The 24,724-nt window shown below is 38.0% G+C and overlaps 1 protein-coding gene and 1 pseudogene across 3 annotated transcripts in view; one reads left to right on the forward strand and one right to left on the reverse strand.

The window, feature by feature from the left end:
* The window catches only part of FOXJ3 (forkhead box J3), a 131,927-nt gene that overhangs the window by 100,403 nt on the left and 6,800 nt on the right, over positions 1–24,724 (reverse strand). For 2 of the 3 annotated variants that reach the window (XM_024744735.1, XM_024744733.1), the window contains exon 2: positions 9,154–9,216. In XM_024744735.1, coding sequence (XP_024600503.1) covers positions 9,154–9,197 — 44 coding nt within the window. In that variant the 5' untranslated portion in view covers positions 9,198–9,216. Of the gene's footprint in view, positions 1–9,153; positions 9,217–24,724 lie in introns of those variants that run through there. The other variant, XM_024744734.1, reaches the window with a different exon arrangement.
* Positions 11,888–12,442, forward strand: LOC112399523 (60S ribosomal protein L17 pseudogene; annotated as a pseudogene).

The following is a 24,724-nucleotide window of genomic DNA, read 5'->3' on the forward strand; positions in this document are numbered from 1 at the left end:
ACTTGCTCTTCTCCTCCAGGAAAAACTCTAACCTTTTCAAAGCAGTTGATCTCTGCTCTATTTAGGAAGAAAGCGGACAGCATCAAACTAATCACCACTAAGGTATGAATAACTGAGCCTTTAAATTTCCTATGAGCAATGATCTTTTTAAAGGACAAGCCCAAAAAATCCTCATTGGTTTGAAGTGAAAATATAGGTAGAAGAATCATAATTTAGGATAGAGAATGCAATTCACAAATAGAAGTTCACATTTCAAAACTCTTGACTTTCACAACTTTTGTTTCACCCCTAAGATTCCAAGAATATTCACAATATAGCTTATGCAAAAACTTGAGGGATTTAGTGAGACAACTGTCATTTGTAAACAGAACTGTGGTTTCAGAGCTATTTATCATAAAATCAGAGATGAAAAAGAACCTCACTATGTCATTTTTAAAAGCCCTGCTATTACCTATTTTGGAAACCAACAATATTCTTTATCTCCAAGGGAAGAAAAGTTCACCAAATGTATACAGTAATTCATTTTGTTTAAAATAATAATAAATTTTAACAGACTAATCTATGTATCTCCCTTGCTACAGAGAAGAAAATTTCTTTAAATTCTATCCTGGAAAGTGAGAACTGGTCAGAGTTCTCTTCACAACGATGCTTCACATATTTTACAATATTAACACCATTTAGGTTCCTTCTCAAAAGTTTGAAGTCCAGAACTCCAACAGGATCTGATTTAAGAACCATAATATAGTTACTGCTCTTCTCTAGATTCTCTCCAAATTACTCTATTACTCAAATATATAATCTTAGATTCATAAAACTGTATTCTAAATTCATACAAGCCATACTCATAGTTAGAACTCCGTTCAGGCTAAAACTTAGGGATCATATGGTCAAAAGACATCTTTATGCCATAAATGTAATTCTTATCTTAAAAATATTTTACTCTACAATTTAGGGAGGAAAAATAAATATTTTTGGACATTAACCACTGAACTACATTCTGTCATCAAGTAAGTACCGTATTTTGCACTTAATCTCACTCTATCTATTGGAATCTCTATGTCTCTTGAGTAGCTGGAAAGCTTAATAAACAAGAGTCCCTTTGATACAAGAACACTCAAAGCCATCTTTGCAGATATTATTTAAAAACCCAGACAGAATCTGCTATTAATACTTCTTATACTTAGTTTTTAAAAATATGTGTAGAGCCCATGAGCCACAACTACTGAAGTCCGCGTGCCTAGAGCCTGTGCTCCGCAACAAGAGAAGCCACCGCAATGAGAAGCCCTTGCACCACATCGAAGGGTAGCCCCCACTCGCCGCAACTAGAGAAAGCCTGTGCGCGGCAACAAAGACCCAATGCAGCCAAAAATAAAACAAATTAAAAAAAAAAAAAAGAAAAAGATGTTTAAAAAAAAAAAGAAAAAGCCTCAAATTGATAAATACTGACAGCCAAGAGGCAGAATTTAGTGCATGGGCACTGGAGCAAGACCTCTGTATGAATCCCAGCTCCATCCCTTATTCATTGCATGTCCTTGAGTTGCTGAACTTTTTTACCTCTGTTTCCTCATTTGTGAAATGAAAATAATCATAACACCAACCTCACAGAGTTGTTAGGGGAAATTTAATTAATATACCATAAAATGCTTAAATGATGCCTGGTCTTATATATTAGTAAGAACACCATAAAGCTAGTTATCCAAGTCAATATTTAGTCTCATAAGTAACTTTTATAAAATGTCCTTAAGTCAGTGACTAGTCACTGGTACTCTTCAATACCTTATGCTCAGAAATGGAAGCCCAATAAGTCAGCTTAAAGATTAAATTACATTTGGGATGCTCTAGACCAGCACTGTCCAACAGAACTTTCTACAACAATGGAAATGTTTGTGTGTTATCCAATATGACAGTCAGTAGCCACGTGCAGCTAACCAAGCACTTAAAAAATGTGGCTAGTGTGACTGAGGAACTGATTTTTTTTAAATTTAGATTTAAATAGCCACATGAGGCTAGCGGCTACCATATGAGACAGTAAGCCTTAGAAGATAAGACAAAAAGTTCAAAATACATTTTAGAAAAAGTCTCTGTAATGGTCAAAATTAAGACGGTTTCTCATTACTCTTCATTTAACTGGAACATGTCAGAACTAAACATGCAAATTAATAGATTTTATCAATTATAAAAAAAGTTTGATAAATATAACAATGATGAACTACGGCATGATAATGAAAGTTATTTCTGCCACTGCGTGGGACTGACTTAGAAGCATAACTATATTAATTATAAATATGATAAAAATGTAGTATTACATGTCAGCAACATCCTTAGCCTGAGGTCAGTTGCAAACCTGAATGCTACTGGTAGATACTCTAGAATCTAAGAATTTAGATTATCATACTAGAGATTATCAAACTAAATGAATTAAGCCAGACAGAAAGGCAAATATCATTTGATATCACTTATATGTAGAATCTTAAAAAATCAAACAAAACGTATTTAACAAAACAGAAACAGACTCACAGACATAGAAAACAAACTTATGGTTACCTGAGGGGGGAAGGGGAGGGATAAATTAGGAACCTGGGATTAACAGATACACACTACCATATGTAAAACAGATAAACAACAAGGTCCTACTGTAGAGCACAGGGAACTATATTCAATATCTTGTAATAACCTATAATGGAAAAAAATCTGAAAAATATACATATATATGTGTATGTATAACGGAATCACTTTGCTGTACACCAGAAACTAACAACACTGTAAATCAACAATACTTCAATAAAAAAAATTTGTTTTAATTTTTAAAAATAAGAATTTAGGGTAAAGGGGAAATAGAAGGGGAAAAAGAAATCCTCTTCTACCCCATGTTCTTGAGCTGAGAGCAAAGGATACAAACATGTCCTTTTTTTTTTTCTTTTTTAAGTCTTTTTCATTGAATTTGTTACAATACTGTTTCTCTTTTTTATGTTTTGCGTTTTTTGGCCCCAAGGCAAGTGGGGTCTTAGCTCCCCAACCAGGGATGAACCCAAACCCCCTGCACTGGAAGGCGAAGTCTTAACCACTGGACTGCCAGGGGAGTCCCCAAATATGTCCTCTTTTATTCTAAAAACAATTATCCCTTTTGCTTTCTACTATAGGAAAATGCAAACAAGGAAAAAATATGCCAGATGCTTTATGTAATCAATATATAGTTTATCCCATGAATCCTAACAGGCCAGGGAGGTAAACATTAACATCCCTATTACAGCAAAATCAGGAAAAGTGAAGTAACTTACCCATGATCATATGAATAATACGCGGCAGAGGTCTGAACCTGTATCTACCCAATTCTAAGACTAAATACCAGAGCTGCCTTAACAATAACAAGTCTGCTACTAGAAACAAGACAGCAAGAAGCCTTAAAATAAATCTACCCTCCTCTGGTCATTCTAAATAGCAGGTTATCAATATCAAATGGAGGGAAATGAGAAAACACATGGACAGGAAATTCACTTGGGACACAACACACAATCTTCTCTGGTGCTAAAAATCCCTGTGTGTTCCCCAACATATCCTAAACAAACAGACTGGATCAATAATAAAAGGTATCTTTAAGGGAGAAGCGTAACAAAAAGGAAAAGATAAGTGTGAACAAGAAAGAAAGAAAAAGATAACAAAAGGAAGAGGTCTCAGGTAGAAGATCAGAAACTACTTAAAGTACTACTGATAATTCAGCATCCTAGGCCGAATACACATGTGAACCATAAAATCAATCCTCATAAATGTTAGGCAATTCAGAAATGCAGAAAGGGCCCCATTTTAACAAGTCCAAAGAAATATCAAATTTTATTTTGCTTTAATCAAACCAAATTATAACAGTCTAATGCTAAAATATGTGAAAGAAATATGTTATATACATATATGTGTTTACCTGTCTACATAAAGCAAATGTTCAAGGAAAGCTTTTGCTTTTTTGGTAAGCTTTTGCTACTACTGAGTCTATACCTGGAAATAAAATGCAGGTAACCTCAGGATTCAAATCCATCTTATATAAACTCAGTAACCGGATTCTGCTCAATTTTTAAGATTCTATTGTCTGACAGAAACTGTATCCATCATTATCTGAACTCTCACTCTTGCCTTCCAAAACTCAGGAATTAAATAGATGTAGATGACCCAGTATTCACTATCCAGACTTACTATCCAAACTCAGGATATGAATGCAGTAGATTCGGATTGCAAGGAATACTTGCAAATCTTATATAAATTTTTAATATAATTTCACGTGATTTACAAAATTAGCATTTTTAGCAACATGCAAGTATCCTACTAAAATCACATAAACACTGGCTGCAAAACAGATCTGAGAAAACTTTTTTTTTTTAATATTTTTATTTATTTGGCTGCGCTGGGTCTTAGTTGCAGCACGCGGGATCTTTGTTGTGGCATGCATGTGGGATCTAGTTCCCTGACCAGGGATTGAACCTAGGCCCCCTGCATTGGGAGCGCAGAGTCTTAACCACTGGACCGCCAGGGAAGTCCCAAGAAAACACTTTTTTTTTTTTTTGAGGTACGCGGGCCTCTCACTGTTGTGGCCTCTCCCGTTGCGGAGCACAGGCTCCGGGCTCGCAGGCTCATCGGCCATGGCTCACGGGCCCAGCCGCTCCGCGGCATGTGGGATCTTCCCGGACCGAGGCACGAACCGGTGTCTCCTGCATCGGCAGGCGGACTCTCAACCACTGCGCCACCAGGGAAGCCCAGAAAACACTTTTTAATACCATATTTCTTAGCAATTTGCTGGAACAAGTTATTAAGTTATTGCTCCTCAATTCCAAACCCGCATCCCTTCTTCCCAATCTGCCTTAATGACACTGGAACTGGGACTCTGCAAACCACATTTCTGCTTTGCCAGCTCATTTCCTATAAGGCTCTGCCAAGAGGGAGCACTAAAGATGGACTGCAAGCCTGGAGAAGAAAAAAGATACTTGGGCCTTCCTGTCTATTCTTTGGACTTCATAAGAGCATTACCCCAGCAAAGGTTTCTTCACCCCTGCAGAAGGTCCCCCTCACAGTAGTAAGTGAATAAAGTTTGCAGTTTTTCTAACACTTATGGAACTAGCTTAATCATACCCCACTCAAAGACCCCAGCACCAGCCAGCACCCTTCCCCAGAGTTCTGAGTTTCAAATCTATGGGATTTCTATTCTGAGCTCGACACAAGCACTAGCATGTAGTACCTTCTCCTCGGAGATCTGAATTTTGTTTCCACAGGACCCTTCCTCTAAGTCTCTAGGTTTTCCCTTTGGTCCCCAAGCACTTAGGTCTCACAGCTGCTTCTAGAAGTGCCTATCTCCATGATAACTTCAAGTTTTATTTTTATCCTTTCTGTTACCTAGTTAACAACTTTAAATCTAGTTAATGATTCTATTAAAGTCTCTGTTCAAATAACTGGTGTGGTTTCTGCCTCCTGATAGAACCCTGACTGATAAAAGAAAACAGTCTCATTATACTGTAATAGTATATGATGTTATTATAATAACGTTTGTTAAAATGCAATTCTACCCATACTAGCAATTAAAGAAGAACAAAATGATAATTAAGAGCAATTTGATTAAAATTAAGAGTATACTTAGCTATCACTACAAAATCTTTTGCAACCATTCTTTTAAAGAAAATTTGGGGGGGTGCCTTTTTCTAACACACATAGCATCTACTGGAATAAAATTACATGATAAGATGACATTAACAAGGGCTATCTCTGTCTTCCCAAATTTTCTACAATAAGTGGTTTAACATTACTTTTTTTTTTTTTTTTTTTTTTGCGGTACGCGGGCCTCTCACTGTTGTGGCCTCTCCCGTTGCGGAGCACAGGCTTCAGACGCGCAGGCTCAGCGGCCATGGCTCACGGGCCTAGCTGCTCCGCGGCATGTGGGATCTTCCCCGACCGGGGCACGAACCCATGTCCCCTGCATCGGCAGGCGGACTCTCAACCACTGCACCACCAGGGAAGCCCTAAGATTACTTTTTAATCATAAAAATACAGTAAGTAAATTTTTAAAAATAATTTTAACGTGTTCAGATTAAACAAGGATCCAATATAATCTATAGAAAACAATATTTAACTTGTTTACCCTAAATATTTAAAGGGCAGAGGAAGAGATTTAATTCATTTACTAAGTACCCTCTCCTACCCAACAAATTTTTAAAATGTCACATACTTTCATTCCACCCCCCATCTTCACTTCACATAAGTCATCTACTCCCACTCCCACCTACGTTTACAACCTCCCACCTGCCTACCCATTTTCTCATTCCTAGACACACGGTCCAGTTCTTCTCCACCAACTCAAATGCTTTCCTGTCTTGAGGCTAGCCACTTTCTAGATATATAGGTAGTATATGCAGGTATATACAAGATATAAAGGTAGTATATACAAAGAGAGTTATGGCAAACAAGCAATGTTTGTCAGCGGATTTGAGATTTCCTGGGCTTCCCTGGTGGCGCAGTGGTTAAGAAACCACCTGCCAATGCATGAGACACGGGTTTGAGCCCTCGTCCGGGAAGATCCCACATGCCACGGAGCAACTAAGCCTGTGTGCCACAACTACTGAAGCCCACGCGCCTAGAGCTCATGCTCTGCAACGAGAAGCCACCGCAACGAGAAGCCCGCACACCACAAAAAAGAGCAGGACCCGCTCACAGCAACCAGAGAAAGCCCGCATGCAGCAACGAAGACCCAATGCAGCCAAAAATGAATGAATTAATTAATTTAAAAAATTTTTTTAAAAAAGACTTCCTGCTCTACTTCTATTTGGATAGTATAGTTGGGAGGTCGTTTCTGGCTTGAGGAAGACTCTATGGGAAAGTAGACTAAAATTTATTGTGGTTTTAAGTAATCCAGTTTCTCTTCCCTTTACCAAAAAATAGTTATTCTTTTCTTTTCCTTATATCAAACCAAAGCTAGCTTTCAGTTAGAAAAATCAATGACAAACAATGGTCTTCTACCCATACATCTGAGAATGCGAATTCTCTGCTTCACAGAAGGACCATATAGAATATTACAAAAAATGAAAGATTAGGATATAAGGATACTAAATATCTCAACTAAAATGCCAGAGAGTTTCTCAGTTTATTAACTAAATGCTAAACTTATAGGTATATCCACAAAAATTTGATTCTAGGATATTATACACTAGAATTATAACAGTGAGCAGGTTATAAAATAATTCATGGCATCTCTTTCATCATCTCTTCCAATTATATAATTCTATCAAGCAAAAAAGGTTAGGCATATATCATTCCTAACCCAATGTCATATACAATCTTCACCTAAACATAACTATTCAAATGAAGGGATTTAAAATCCCAGTAAATGACTTTAATATATGACTGTTTTGGCATAACCCACAAATAAAATATCTTTAAGGGACTCTATGATCAGTGGAAGATCAAAGTCTGCAAAAATATCCTGATATGGTCATATCTAAAGTTTTAAATATTCAAAAAAAGGGTAAAATGATTCCTCCAACCATATTAAACAAAAGGACTCTTAAGTGAAATTAGTTCTACAGCAGCTTTGGGGATTAAAGAAGTCTTTTTTTTTAAGTTCTTTTCAAAACTATACAGGTGTCCCTTGTTGGGAGGTGGGGGTGGGGGCACATGGACTCCAACAAGGTAGAAAAGTAATCACTCCACCTACTTCCATTATAAGCTGGAAGATGCATTCTCAGGGAAAGAAATGCCATAAGGACGTGGAGTAAAGCTCTCCTACTGAGGGAAAGGAGAGCCAGCCTTAGTCTCATAAAAATTCAAGTATATAAAAACTAAGAAGGCAACTTTATTTTTCTTTGGTGGCATTCTGAACCACCAGAATTTCTTTCATGCCTAAGGACTCCTTGACTTCACATTCATGGCTCTAATAATTTTGTATCCCTCCTCTCTCTCTTTCCTGCCCTCCAAAGCTGGTCAATTCCACCTCTCTTCATCACTTACTCTGTTCCAGCCACACTGACCTCCGTCATTGCTCCTCCAACCTAACAAGGCAAGTCTCCTGCCCCAGCAGCTCCTGAATTCCCTCTGCCCAGAACGCTTATCTTCTACCTACCCAGATATGGTTCATTCCATCACTCTTTCAGGTCTTCATTCAAATGTCGCCATTTCAGTAAAGCTTTCCCTGGCTACCCTATCTAAAATAACCCTATCTATATTTCCTATTCCCGTTCTCTATTTTATTCTTCATCTTAGCTCTTATCACTGTCACTATCTAACATATACTTCTTACTTTTTTTATTAATTACCCCGTCACCAAAATGTAAGCCCAATAATTACAGGATTTTTATCTGTTATGTTCACAACTGTAGCCCCAGCATTTAGAATAGCTCCTGACAACATATTAGGTGCTCAATATGCTGAACAAATAAATGATACAGCTAGCTACAACACCACATGTAACTGGTAGGTGCTGCCATCAACAATCCATATTCTAGTCTGAAAGATCCCAATTAACAGATTAGATTTAGGTTATTTTTTCAAACTGTGCACTGGGAACTAGAGTAATCCCTCAGGGGCAACCGCGGGGGTAGAACATGGAAGCCCAAGCAAGCAGAAAAGCCCGGCATTTATCTGCTTTATTCACAGGTTTTCACTTAAGATTTAATTTATAGAAAGGATTTAGCAACTTCAAAAAAATCTAAAACCACTGGGTTGAATACAACTTAGTTTCTATTTTTTTACATTTTACTTATTTATTGTAAATGAGGATAATCTAGGTATCATATTTATATCATCCTTTAAAAAGAGATTTAAATTACCATCTAGTCTTATTTAATAATCTGCTACAAAGGCAATAAAAATTTACTATGTATTTTCTAATTAAAATAAGTAGAAACAAGATTAGTGTTTTTTTAAAAAAGGAATAACAAAGAAGAGTAAAATTGTTATTTCATGTACAAGAACATATGTAAATTCACTAAGTGGAGATTAAGATCCAAATCCCACTACCACAAATATCTCTGTAAGCAAAAATATGTCCCAATCTCACAAAATAGCACTATTTACCAAAACAAACTACAATATTTTATTCTGAACCTTACAGTAAAACTGATTCTAATATGACTTGACCAGCATAACTTTTAAAATGTTACATGTTCTAATAAAAAGAAGAGCACTAACCTTAATGAAGTTACAGATGGACAAGCCTGTCCATACAAACCCATCTGGCCACAAAGAGAATCTGAAAAGTAAAGGAGAGTTAGTTATCAGATGCTCCAAAATAAATTAAACTATAAATCACACTACCATTCTAAAACAGAAATAGAACGCTAAAAGATTCACCATTATTTGAACACATACCCACAAAATTTTAAAATGCTGTTAAGCAATAAGACAGATTACGCTGAGGAAGACTGACATACGAGGAAGCACAAGAAAAATAGGCACACTATAACTGTAACATCCAAAAAAGCTAAAAACTCATAAAATTTAACAAACTGTTATTACGCGTAGTTACAGATAGAGAGTGTCCGAACTGTTTAGTAGAATCCTAAGGATTCCAGAGAGGTGCCTAAAGGCTGCCAAAGAGCTGAGCATGCAGGTTCCCATCCCCACATAATTGTCTCCCACCCCATCTACCCTTCAATCAAAGCAGTGCTATCTTTGTTGGTTTTGCATAATGGACTTCACTAAAACTTCATTTGAAGAACAGTTCCACTGCTTAAAAAAAAAAAAAAAAAAGTTAAGAATAGCATTGAACAGAAGGAGCTTTGTTCAAATTCTAGCTGGGACACTAAGAGACCTTGAAGAATTTATATAACCTCAGTGAACCTCCATTTCTTCATCTGTAACTTGGGGATAATACCACCTGTAACTTTATTTATTCATCAGGGATAAACTGCAGGTTTGTTATTAGAATTAAACAAATCACTAAACAAATGTGAAACTGTCTATTAGCACTACTACCTGGCACAAGGATGATCCACAAGTGTCTACAGGTAACATGAATGAGAGAAGCTGGAATGGGTATAAATATGCATACACAGCACAAATGGAGACTGTGTGCCTGCAACTAAAGAAAACAGGTTCACTCTGAAAAGATCAGCTGCTATTCCCAGTTCTAGCCAATTGTTGCTAAGCAGGATTGAAAGCCCAGTACTGTTAAGAACTTCTAATTTTTCAAGAGAAGCAAGATACCCAAAATTTTATCTGAAATCTCCTGATTTTTATTTTCTAAATACTATGTGGGCCAAACAAACCACTGGATGTTGTCCCAAGTTTACAACTTTTAACTTAGCGGCTGACTGAATTCCCTGCATCTTACTGTCCCGTGCATGCACTGAAGAGAGATGGACGCTTCTATTTCTGCTAGAACAACAGAATAGATAGCTTGATCAACATGCCCACTGGAAATAACAAACACTGGATAAATTATTTAAATCTTTACATATTAATCAATAACCTGAAAGAAAATAAAGTATGATCAAGGCTAAAAACTGAGTGAAAGAGGGAAACTAGAGATGTATGCAGAGTACTGAAACCAGCTTTCATTCACCTTCAGGGCATTTTGCCAAACCCTATGAATTTCAGCTTGCAATTCCAAGGCCTATTAGGGCTCAAGGTACAAGAGGCAAAGTCCAGGTGTTACCCAAGAGAACTGCAAGGGAAACTTAACCTTGGCACTGAGTGCTGGTGAGGGATTGGGGGGCTATGAGAGCAGTTCAACAGTATCTCCTCAGACACTCACAACCAGAAGCTGACCCTCACCTATATTATGGTTTAAAAAGCTTCATACTTAGAATTTTGTTTAGGATAGTCCTAGAATGGTAATGTCTCCCACCCAACCTTGCCAGAAGGAAATGAAAATCCTCTCTGGGGAATCTGCCTTTGATCTAGGCCTGGGAGAATTCTCAAGGATAAGGTCCCAAAATAAATAAATTCACAATCAAAAATCACAAAACCAGAAGGAAACAAGCCACTCAAGAGTAGGATACCGCTGAAACATCAGCTGGCCGACTCAAAACCTCAAAGACCTCAGATATGGGAATTACTAGTCACTTTTCTCTAATGTTTTTTACTTTATGGGTGACTTACCTACTCTTGTATTTCAAACGCCTATAATGCAGATGAATCTCAAATCTACATCTCTATCAGGGATCAAACTCCTGATCTCCGAACATAAATATCTAACATTCCCTCCCAGAAATCCCAAATTTACTATGTCTCAAACTGAATTCATTATCTTTTTTTAATGTATTTCCTATCTTGATAAAACGGCACAGTCCTTTATCTAAGAATGGCTTTCTTTTCCTTTGTTAGAGCAGGATACTTCTTTTCAATTCTTGATTTCTATGAGGAATGACTTCTCTAAACATCCCTGGGCTCCCAGCCCACTCCTCACCAAGTGCGTAGAGCTAACTCCAGGACTCTACATCCAGTATTCTACAAGGTAGTTACCTGGGTATGACTGCTCTGTTGACTCTAACAACCTAGACATCAGGTAAGCTGTCCAAATTGGGTGGGCAGGGACAAGAGAATGTGGAGAGTCAGCCAGGCCATTTGTCTCTTAAACCTAAATCACATTCTACAACATTCTACAATATCAGCTTTATCAAAAACAAAGGTAAATTCTTACAAAAGATACCATAGGACCCAGCAATTCTACTCTTAGGGGTACGTGTGTCTGTGTGTGTGTATTTTTATGTATAAAAAATTTAAATATATGTATATATACATATATATATACATATACATACATATATATATATATATATATATATATATATATAAATCCTCTTGGGAATACATATATATGCACATATATGTATCCCCAAGAGAACGTAAAACATATGTTCACATAAAAACTTGCATACAGCTTCCTTTTCCAGTAAGCAGCCTGAGGTGACCTCTAAAAATGGTTCGCTATTCATTTGACCCAGAAAACCCCACAAAATCATGCAAGTCAGGAGGTTCAAATCTTCGTGTTCACTTTAAGAACACTCATGAAACTGCCCAGGCCATTAAGGGTATGCATATCCGAAAATCCACCAAGTATCTGAAAGATGTCACTTTAAAGAAGCAATGTGTGGCATTCCATCATTACAATGGTGGAGTTGGTACGTGAGCCCAGGCCAAACAGCGGGGCTGGACACAGGGTTGGTGGCCCAGAAAGAGTGCTGAATTTTTACTGCACATACTCAAAAATGCAGAGAGTAATGCTGAACTTAAGGGCTTAGATGTAGATTCTCTAGTCACTGAGCACATCCAGGTGAACAAAGCCCCCAGGATGCAGCACAGAACTTAGAGAGCTCATGGTGGCATCAACCCATACGTGAGCTCTCCCTGCCACATTGAGACGGTCCTTACTGAATAAGAACAGATTGTTCCTAAACCAGAAGAGGAGGTTGCCCCAAAGAAAAAGATATCCCAGAAGAAACTGAAGAAACAAAAACTTATGGCCCGGGAATAAATGCCACAAAAAATAAATGCCAATAAAAATAAATTAAAAAAAAGAAAAACACATGCAAAAAACATGCATACAAATGTTCATAGCAGCATTATTTATAAAGCTAAAAGTGGATATAAACCAAATGTCCATCAACTGATGAACAGATAAACAAAATATGACGTATCTGTACAATATCCATATAATATACAGTGGAACATTATTCGGCCATACAAAAGGAATGACGTACTGTTACATGCCACAATATGAATGAACTTTGAGAGCCTTATGCTTAGTGAAAGAAGTCAGACACAAAAGACCACATATTGTATGACTCCATTTATACAAATTCAGAATGGGGCAAATCCTAGAGATGGAAGGTAGATAGCAGTTGCCAGGAGATAGGGGGATGGGAGGAGGAATGGGGGTAGGGAATGACTGCTAACAGGTTTCTTTTGGGATTGATGAAAATGTTCTGGAATTAGATAGTGTTGATAGTTGCACGACCTTCTGAATAAAAACCTTTTGTATACAACCACCAAATTTTACACTTTAAAATGGTGAAGTTTTACTACCAACTCCAGCTCCTAAATGTCTTTCTAATCTACTGTGGCCTCAATGCCTCAGTTTCAGTTTTCTCCACTTTTAATTTAGATTACTGTGCCTCAATGGTGTCTTGAACACCAGTCTGGTTAACGGGAAGAACAAATATACCAATCATCTTCTCCCTACCCAGGTGGATGCCCAGCAACATGTAACTCTCACAAAAGAAGGCTATGATTCACAGTGAAATCAGGAAAATCTCAGTGTCCTCCAAATCACAAACTCACATTTCTGAAGCCAACTATGTTGAACAATTATATTAATTTGTTCAATTACATCCAAAATTTATAGTTTAAGTTGGTGCCAACAGCACCTAGTAGCATTTTCTGCAAATCCTTTGAAAATCAACATACAAGAAACTTTGTATAGCATGACACCACCAGAGGACAGGGAGTAAAAACCAGTCATTCACTCACTGATGGTATGCTACAAGAGAAACTACTGCAGTACATCCCATCACCAACAGAAAGAATATGGAATTCCTTTTAATATAAGCAGTCTTCGTGTGTACATTAAAATGAGTTACAAACTATTCACATTTAGGAAGCAGATGTTTAACTAACAGGTATATAACAATACATTATCTGGGAGGAGGAGGTGAAATGGGACTAAGAATTTTGAAAAAGCTCCCAAGTAATTCTTATGAGCCCTTCTCTCCTCTCTCCCACCACACAGATATGCTTTATAGTTTACAAAGAACTTGCAACATTCATGACCTTGCATCAAGAACCCAAATGAGAATCTCAATTGTGACCATGGGAATACTGTTAAAAGGAAAAATTCATGCCTCAGTTACTGTGACAGTAGCTTGAATGAAAGCAACACCATATCAGATAAAAGTAAGAATTAGGTCTTTCCTGGTGGCGCAGTGGTTGAGAGTCCACCTGCCGATACAGGGGACGCGGGTTCGTGCCCCGGTCCGGGAAGATCCCACATGCAGCGGAGCGGCTGGGCCCGTGAGCCATGGCCGCTGAGCCTGCGCGTCCGGAGCCTGTGCTCAGCAACGGGAGAGGCCACAACAGTGAGAGGCCCGCGTACCACAAAAAAAAAAAAAAAAAGTAAGAATTAAAACTTTGTTGAAAATGAATACTATAAGCACTAGAGGTCAAGAGATTATTCCTTCTTTTTCTAACTTCGGAATTCAGCTCTTTCAAAAGACTTGAAAGTAAAAAATTCACTAGCACCCATGAAGGAACAACCCCTCTGAATCAGGTTCCTTGACTGAACACTGTGAATTGTTATACCATTAGTCACAGGTAACCATTAAAGCAGTCATGGAAATAACCCGTGTCTTAATCAGCCTAAACAGGAAAAATCTGTCAGAGGAAGGCATAAAGGGAAAAGAATCCTGCTGAGTGAGTAGCAATCAAGCTGTCCACTGCAGCTTCACTAGTTAAACCTGAAGGGAGTGATGCAGCTATAGCTAGAAAGTGAGAACTCAGAGTCACATGCTCTCAGAAAGCAAAAAATCATGTGAGAATGATCAATTCACCATGGTAATGTTAGAGGGAGAAGAGAGGCCAAAACTTAAATTTGGAGAACTCTAACAGATTTAGAGAAGACGAACCAGTTAAAAAAAAAAAAACTTGAGAAAACTGTACTGGAGGTTGCAGCAAGTGATTTAATGGATAGAAAGGCAATAGTGCTACACACAGATTAAGATGGACATAAACTGAAAAGACAATACTGGCTTTTAATAGGAGATCATTATTACTATAGAGGGTGGATCTTGGGGACTAGTGAAAGCAAAAATTAGACTGCAAGGGTGTTAAGAATAAGGAGAGAGAGTGAGGTAAAAGTTTAGCCACAAACTACATAAAATGAAAATAAACAGAAAGCACAAAAAGGTCAAACAGAGCATAGAGGAACAGATTAAGAAATCAGGAAAGGTGAAGAATATGTTAGAAAGCTCATCACAGTATATCCCCATTATCCTGTTTTATTCTTCATAGCTCGTCATCATCTGATATGATTTGATATGACTTTTGTTTCACTATCTGTTTCTCTCCCACTAGAATGCAGATAAAAGTTTCTGTTTCATTCTCTGTTATATCCCCAAATCCTGGTATACAGTCTGCAGTCATATTTGTTCAATGAACGAATAAACCAGGTTCCTCAAGAGTTGGAAAAAGAGAATAAACGTAAAATAAGAACAACTAAGATCTAACTGAAAAACTCACCAGATTTTTTTAATGTAGTCTTTGTATCCATTACTTCTCTCTGCCTCCAAGCAAGTAATTTCAGACAAATTCACAGTTAGAAAAGCAAGTTAGGTATCCAGAATATATAAAGGACCCTTACAACTCAATAATAAAAAGACAACCCAACTTATAAATGGGCAAAGATTTGGAGATACAGCACAGAGGAAGAGCATTTGACTGCAAAAAAAAAAAAAAAAGGGCAGAGATTTGAATACACATTTCTACAAAGAAGATATTAAAATGTCCAATAAGATATGAAAAGATGTTCAACATCATTAGTTATTAGGGAAATGCAAATCGAAATAACGAGATACCACTTCACACCAGCTAGGATGGCTATAATCAAAACGACAGATAATAACAAAGGTTGCAAAGATGTGAAGAAATTGAAGCCCTCATACATTGATAGTGAAAAATGTAAAACAGTGCAGCCACTTTGGAAAACAGTTTGGCAGTTTGTCAAAAAGTTAAACATAGAGTAATCATATGACACAGCCATTCCACTCCCAGGGAATATACCCAAGAAACGAAAACATACCTCCACAGAAAAATCTGTACACGAATGTTCACAGCAGCAAAAAATCATAATCGCAAAATAGTGGAAACAATCCAAATGCCCAGTAACTTGACGAATGGATAAATAAGATGTTATAACCATACAGCAGACTATTATTTGGCAATAAAAAGGAATGGTACGTGCTACAACATATATGACCCTTGAAAACATGCTAAGTGAAGGAAGTCAGTAACAAAACTACACATTACATGATTCCATTTATATCAAATGTCCAAAACAAATTTATATTAATAGTTAGATTATGGATTAGTAGTTAGATTAGTAGTTTCATAGGGCTGGGGAGGCAGGTAAAGTGGATTGACTGCTAACGAGTGTGGGGTTTCATTTAGAGGGAGAGGAAAACATTCTATAATTAGACTGCAGCAATGATTACACACCACTATGAATATGTTAAAAAAAAAAAAAAACATTGGGGCTTCCCTGCTGGCACAGTGGTTAAGAATCCGCCTGCCAATGCAGGGGACATGGGTTCGAGCCCTGGTCCAGGAAGATTCCACATGCTGCGGAGCAGCTGGGCCCGTGCACCACAACTACTGAGCCTGTGCTCTAGAGCCCGTGCTCTGCAACAAGAGAAGCCACCACAATGAGAAGCCTGTGCACTGCAACGAAGAATAGCCCCCACGTTCAGCAACAAAGACCCAACGCAGCCAAAACTAAATAAAAATAAAATAAATTTATAAAAAAACAAAACCATTGAATTTTACACTTTAAACAGTGAATTATATGGTATGTGAATTTTATCTCAATAAAGCTGGGGGGGGTTCCTTTGGTTTTTTTAAAAGAGCAAGTTTAAGAACCATCACACACAAAATGTTCTCTTGTTCTGTAAGCTGCTGCTTCACTAGTGCCATATGAGCCCCCCCCGCACCCCACAAAATGGAAAAGGGGAGAGTAAAAGTAATGACTTCACCAGAAAGCAACTCTACTATAGCAATTATTTTGAAATCTATAACCCCTTGAACCATTAGTGGTTCAAGAAAGTCTGTTTTCTGGTGGGCTCCACCATTTCCAAACCATACTGTTTATTAATTAAACATGTTTAATGAAGATACACTTATGTATACACCTCTATATACCCTGAAAAAATTCTATAGGAAACCACTCAACACTATAAATCAACTACTCAGGTTATACCCCTCTCCTCCTAAAAACAACACTAGGGCCAGGTGTTGTTATTCTCTTATAACAGAAGATGAAAAAAAGCAAGCCAACCAACAATCAGCTTCAGCTTTATAAGACTGTTCCTGTAGGAGTAGGAGGTGTAAGGCTGAACTGTCTCTTTACCCTCCATAGTTTAGGACTGCTGTCAATAAAACAGGTGGTAAATGTGAGTGAGGGGAGCTTCTTGGCCAAACATCACAGAGCTGTAACTTCTTCCAAACCCCAAACCTTACTTCCTGAAATTTATGTAAGCAGATCACAGCCCACCCTCTTCAAACCAAATCATAACCCAAGCAAATAACACAGGATTCTATTTCTGGGTCTGTCATTAACTCACTGGATAATCCTGAAACTTCAGTCTCTCTACTTTGCTCAATAACTTAACCACAATTTCCAGTCTCAAAATCAAATCACGTGGTCTAATAAAGAACATCTCCCCAACTTGTAGGTGTACTTTTATGGAAAATCTAACAAAGGTGTATGAAGTTAAATCACATTATATGTTTAAATCATCTTTAATGAATATACATGAAGTATGAAAAATTCAAAAGACTGTTTACTCCAAAAATGTTGAACTCTTTCATTTTAAAGTTTTAAAGGTATTCACTAAACAGAGAAAGAATAAGTTTCCAGAGGGCTGAAGGGTTCTGAGGCTTTAAATTTAAGCTCAGTTATATTTAGAAAACCAAAATGCCACCTCTCTGGATCCCATATCTTTATCTTGGGCATTTGATGCATGTGCTTTGCCTGGTATAATTCAAAGCAAGAGATCCTACCATATCTCTGAAATGTAAATTGAACATATCAGGGATTTCCCTGGTAGCGCAGTGGTTAAGAATCCACCTGCCAATGCAGGCAACATGGGTTCGATCCCTGGTCCGGGAAGATCCCACATGCCGCGGAGCAACTAAGCCCATGCACCACAACTACTGAGTCTGCACTCTAGAGCCCGTGAGCCACAACTACTGAAGGCTGTGCGCCTAGAGCCGTGATCCGCAACAAAAGAAGCCACCAAGAGGAGAAGCCTGCGCACCACAATGAAGAGTAGCCCCCGCTCACCGCAGCTAGAGAAAGCCCACACACAGCAAAGCAGAACCAACGCAGCCAAAAATAAATTAATTTAAAAAATAATAAATTGAACATGTCAGAACAACATATTGGTTGTCAGAGGAATGAGATGCTATACACCTGAAAAGATGGGCAGCTTTAGTCTCCACTCCTAGAGCTGTTTAACAAAATTAAAATTACCTGACTGGTCCTCAAAGCAAGTCTACAAACCATGGCCAACTTTATAAGAATCATTTCTATCCAATTCCTGGAAATCCTAATTCAACAGTCTAGAGCGAAACCTAGGAAATCTATTAATTACAAGTATCAGGTGATTCTGATACACAGCTTAATTCAGGAACTATTGGTTTAGGAGAAGGATAGCAGAAAGGTTTCATATCATTTGCCAATTATACTCGATAGGTAGTAGCTGCCTGAAGTGCTACACTGCGAAGGTCATGTCTAAAAACAAGAAATTAGTAGTTTGCCATGGACATGGTGATGGGGAAGTGGCAACATCCAAACCATGTATCTGCCATTATGTGATTCAGACCACTGAATGGGCTTTTTTCTATTTTTAAGGAGGCTTTTGGGGTAAAAGAAGAGACCCAGAACTGGATTATTTACTTTTATTTTAATTTTTGGCTGCATTGGGCCTTCGTTGCTGCGTGTGGGCTTTCTCTGGTTGCGGCGAGCAGGGGCTACTCTTCCTTGTGGTGCACAGGCTTCTTATTGCGGTGGCTTCTACTGTTGTGGAGCACGGGCTCTAGGCACGCGGGCTTCAGTAGCTGTGGCTCGCGGGCTCTAGAGCGCAGGCTCAGTATTTGTGGCGCACAGGCTTAGTTGCTCCACGGCATGTGGGATCTTCCCGGACCAGGACTCGAACCCGTGTCCCCTGCGTTGGCAGGCAGATTCTTAACCACTGCGTCACCAGGGTAGCCCCTGGATTATTTACTTCTAACTGGCAGAAGCTCTGTCTCTGGAAAGGTAGTAGGCAGGAAGAACAGCCCTACTGGCATATGTGCCAGGACTCTCCAAAAGTTAATTATTAAGCTTTCCAATATTATACAGAAGAAGAAGATTTTTGCTCTGAAAGTATCTATTATCTTGTTTGAGAAATGAAAATTCTACATGACAATATAAATTTGGTCCAAAAAAGGATATTTGTGTCTTGAGAAGTTCCACGTTAGGTAAAGGTGGGAATTAGTGGAGCATTGAGTGCCAGGCCCAAAACAGTATAGTTTGGATTGATTCAAAAGGCAATCAACTGTGGGTTCCTGATCAGGACATGCCTGAAGTAATGTACTAAGAAGATACCACTAGCAGCATTTTCCAGGAAAATATATGGGAGGATATATAATCAAGGCATGACCCATCCGAAGGCAAATAATCTCTTTCGTATTGTTTCTGTATGTACCTGTCTCTGCCACTGGATTGCAGGCCTCCTAGTAGGCCAGGCACATGTCAAATTAACCTTTCTACCTCCCATAATGCCTAGGACATGTTTTGCACATAACAGTCCAAAATGTTTGCTGAATTGCTGTAAATGAAGGAAAACTCTTACAGCTACTTCAAAAGAAACAGTAACAGAACTTGGTATAGAGACAGGAAAGGTCAAAGAAGTGGACACAATGAAATTATGCCAAAAAGTAAGGGGGGAACTGTGTTAGGCTAAAAGAGACAACAAACGTAACAACTAAATGTAATGTGTAGACCTTGTCTGAATCCTGATTCAATTAAAAACCGACTGTAAAAAGACACAAATAGTCAAGGACACGTTTATTATGAACTGGATATTGTGATAACACTAGTAGGAAATATTGTTAATTTCGTTAGCTACAATAATGGCATATGGTTATGTAAGAAATGTCTATATTTTTTAGAGATGCATACTGATGTTTGTAGGGGTGAAAAGACAATGCCTATGATTTTCTTTAAAACACTTAAGCAAAAGATGGTCGAGGCATATACAGCAAACAGCTTAATAATTATTAAATCTGTAATGGGTATAGAGGGATTCATTATATTTTATCTAGTTTTGAGTATACTCAGCAGTGGTGGACTTTTATGTTACTCTAGCATTGTACAATTAATTCTTTTTCTTTTCTTTCTCAGGTTTCAGGAAACTTAAGAATCACTAGTACTTCTGAGAAAACCACCTAGACTCTATCAGAAAAAAAAAGGGCATTCATGTGTTAGCTCTACTAATAGGAAATCAGAGAATCTACTCAAAGAACTTCTTGTAAATTAATATGAGAACTGAATATGAGCCAAGACAGTGACTCAGCTGCTAAAACTAAAACACAGTCTTAGGGTTCATTAGAAGAACAGTATCCAGATCAACGAGGGTAGCAGTCCCATTCACTCTTCACTGGTTAGCTCACAACTGGAGTACTGTGTTCTGTTTGAGTACCATGTTTTAAGACCACTTATGAGCCAGAATGCTTGCGGGGAGGGAAATCAGCCTAGTGAAGAGTTTAGAAGCCAAATGTCAAGTATAGAATGAAGAAAATGGGTGTGTTTACCTTGAAGAAAACACTTTCCAGCATTCCCTGTCACCTCTACCGTAGAGACTCAGTGTAATATTTTCCAGAGCTGTTAACTGGCATTCCATAATCAAGTAAGTTTGAGTCAAGTATTTTTTTTCTCTCTAAGGGACTTATCAAAGTGTTCAATATTCTAAAGCGCTTTACCACTCTTCAAGAAGTTGCTCGGTATTTCCCAAATGTAACCATTCATTCATTCAACAAATATTTACTGAGCACCTATTATTTACGAACACTCCTCCAGGCACTGAGAATAAACAATGAACATTTTCAATATCCTTGAGGATAGTTTGTCAAACAGCCAGGCTGGGCCTCTTGCTACTCCTCCAACTTGCATTGTTCTTCCTCATCTCTAGGTTTTTGATTATGCAGTCAGCCTAGTCTACCCCATCACTAATCTTAATTCAAACATTATTGTTTCCAAGAAGTTTCCTGATCATCATAAGCAAAAGCACTCTTTTCAACAAACCCATGACTTTCTCTGTATCAGTTCTCTGAGAAGAGACTATGCCTCTTAATTACCTTTGGATCTCTCACAATGCCCAGGACCATGTCTTGCATATGTAGGTGCTGACAAAATATTTGCTGAATGAACAATCGCATTCATATATTTAGAGTTATCTTGTCAAAGAAGGCAAACTAGGTGTCTAATGTTCTGCACAGAAGGACTAGGAAAAAGAAATGAAGTTACAAGCAAATTTTGCCCCAATTAGAGCTAACAACAAACAGGCTACCTTACGGCTATCGGTGACTACAGGTGTTCTAAGAGTAGGCGAATGACTCTTTCTCAAGTGTTTTAGTGGGATATCTCGCTGGCCTGAATAAAAGATTAACTATTAAGATGTTAGGAACTACTATATATCTATATATTACATATACAGACATACATATATATTAGACAAAAGGTAACTTTTGGTACAATGTCTCGGTGTTAATAGTCTTAAAGTTAAGCTCAAATATGAAATATCCTCCCACTTACTAGTACAGTTGATCCTGGAACAACATGGGGGTTAACCCGAGTATAACTTACAGTTGCCCCTCCATATCTGCAGTTCCTCCGCATCGGCAGATTCAAACCATGGACCGTGTAGTACTGTCGTAGTCACAATAGAAAAGTATCCTCCTACAAGTGGTCCTGTGCAGTTCAAACCCTTGTTGTTCAAGGATCAACAGTAGAGAGAATAAAAGACAACAAAAGACACTGTCTCCATCCTAGAAGAATCAACACAGGTTTCTTAATTATGCTCCCAAAGCAAATCGGATATAAATATAAACGCCTGGGTCATCTACCTCGGTAAGCAACGCTCCTTAGATAAGGCAATTCTCTAGATCAAGGACTTTCAATATTTTGGAGTCAGAAAAATAATTATGAAACCATCAGCTCCTCTTAAAGCCATCTAAACACACCACCAAAAGCATTAAATTCTTCAAACAAGCTAGTCATGCTGCTTTTTAGTTAAAAACTGGAAAAACAGAAAAAATGGGTCTCTCCATATGCCTAGGATCTCTCTTCTGATGTCTCTCCCAAACCAAAAGCTGTAGTCTTTGATGGCAGGGACCCTATCAGTTACTTGTGTCCCCAGCATTTAGTACAGTTCCCAGGACATAACACATGGTGAATAAATGAGCAAATGAATGAGAGAAACTGAGTCCAATGTCCCCGGATGAAAACAAGTACCTTAAAGAATCAATGACAATTTGGTTTTTCTTATTAGAAATCTGCCAAGGAAATTAAAGCAGATGAGTAGGTTCTTAAATCCAGTTTTCACTATAAGTCAGAGTGCTACTTTTAGGTCATTTATTGATAAGTAATTACTATATGTAAACCTAAGTTCCTGGTTGCTTCTGGGGGACTAAAATTAATTTATTGACCACCAGAGCTAAATGACCAATTTCTACAAAGAAAAACCCAAAATACTTAATACACCCACAACCTGACCTATAAGATTATAATCAAATAATTTATCAAACTGATTTATTAACATAACTGCCTAAAAAGCAAACTACTTTGATAGCACCAGTCTTTAAACTACTCTTCAAAAGTGCTACGATTCACATTTTTCCAAATTCTCATTTGAACCATAAAAATCATACATGTTTATTCTTTAGTTAAAAACTAGAATACAGAAGACTATAAAAATGATATATGCTCACTGTAGAGAACTTATAGAAACTATAAACAGGTTCAAAGGTGAAAATAAAGACTACCCAACGTGATGGTTTCTTTCCCAGTCTTTTTTTCTGTGGAGTTATAAGTTCTTTATATACTGTCACTCTTCCTGCCCATCGGCAAAAAACAATATGTTCGCACTATGGCTGTAACCCAAGCACCCTCAACCTCTAAATGTTCCAGATACAATTCCTCATTCTCTAAATTTTTATAGATGTATACTTTCATAATAATAAGACCAAATCTGCTATTTAGTAATCCTTAAAAGTTCCCTTCTAATTCCATCTCCTCCTTACTTCCAGAATTCACAAAGAATGCAAGTTCAAGTAAAAATGCATCCAATTACTGGAAATGGACCCAAATTTAACAAAGGAAGAAGCTGCTCTCAACAGTTGTATGTACCCTGGTCTGACATTATCACAAGACAATGCTCCAAGGAGCCCAGGTCCTTTGGGGTTCTTAAACTTTAATTTCTACCTCAGAAATCCAAGTGTGTGCTGCATAAAAACCTTGTCAGCTGGGATTCCCTGGGGGCGCAGTGGTTAAGAATCCGCCTGCCAATGCAGGAGACATGGGGTTGAGCCCTGGTCCGGGAAGATCCCACATGCCACAGAGCAACTAAGCCTGTGCGCCACAACTATGGAGCCTGCGCTCTAGAGCCCATGAGCCACAACTACTGAGCCCACGTGCCACAACTACTGAAGCCCGCGTACCTAGAGCCTGTGCTCCACAGCAAGAGAAGCCACCAGTGAGAAGCCCGCACACCACAAGGAAGAGCAGCCCCCGCTCACCACAACTAGAGAAAGCCCACGTGCAGCAATCAATCAATAAATAAATAAGAATGCAATGTAAGTTTAAAAAAAAAACCTTGTCAGCTTTCTACTAAAAAGTACAAGACTAGAGACAGAATGCAGGATCTAGGCTCCTGTCTCTGCTCTATTAAATAACTGAGTGACACTAAGTCAATCTTAGCTTGTATCTCATTTTCTCCATTTATCAACAGGAATACAAATATTATTGCCTTACCTATATCACAGGACTGTTTTTCTAATAGATCAGAGAAAAAGCTTTTCATAAAGTATTATTCAAATTAAGGTGGAAATCTTTCCAACGCACACATGCCCTATAATAGACATAAAACATGACTTCCCTGATACACAAAGATGCCATTTCTGATGGTGATTACTATCTACGTATACAGATGTGAGACAATACCATCAACAGGTCCTTACAGAGGGTAGACAAGTAAAGCATGTCACAGATTCACAGACCCAACCACACTAGCAAAAACTGATGCCATATATTGTTTATCTCCTGCCATGACAGTCTGCTCCATCTTCATTCAGAAGAGTCAACCTGCTCCTGACTGCAGCATATTTGACTGCTGTGTCTGTAATTAATTTCCCAAAGTTCTACAGACAAGTCACAGAAACTTTTTAGTTCTTTTTAATAATTTAATAAGCACCCATATACACACCAGCCAAAATCTAGGATATTAATAACTTCTTTCTACCATACTGCACCCCTCCCAATCCCATCCCTCTGTAAGCAAACAATTTGAAATTGTTATTAATGAGTTCTAGCAGTCTTCCTCCCTTCATCCATTCTCTCATAAACCTATGTTTCACAGTAAGGCCAGGTCTCAGCCGTAGAAAAAGCCAATTCCAACTTCTGAAATGTTTAGTAAGGTGACACTGGCACCACACTTTACCGATCAATCAGAAGATCAGTCTTATATCCTTGACACCACTATACCACTGGGCAGGACTCCATCTAGGTAGAATTCATTTACAGGTTTTAGCTTTGTACTCCAGGTAAAAACTTTAGCTAAAACTAAGTTACTTGATAAAGTCTCCTTCACACACAGGGTCATCCTAGGATAATCAGTCAAGTCTTCAATGGAATCCATGACATATATATTATTTGAAAATAATGAAAAAATAGCCAATGCTACAGTTTAAATGTTTGTGTCCCCCCAAAATTTGTATGTTGAAATCCTAA

This window comes from Neophocaena asiaeorientalis, unplaced genomic scaffold (assembly GCF_003031525.2).
Source record: "Neophocaena asiaeorientalis asiaeorientalis breed wild unplaced genomic scaffold, Neophocaena_asiaeorientalis_V1.1 scaffold478, whole genome shotgun sequence".
Lineage (NCBI taxonomy): Eukaryota > Metazoa > Chordata > Mammalia > Artiodactyla > Phocoenidae > Neophocaena > Neophocaena asiaeorientalis.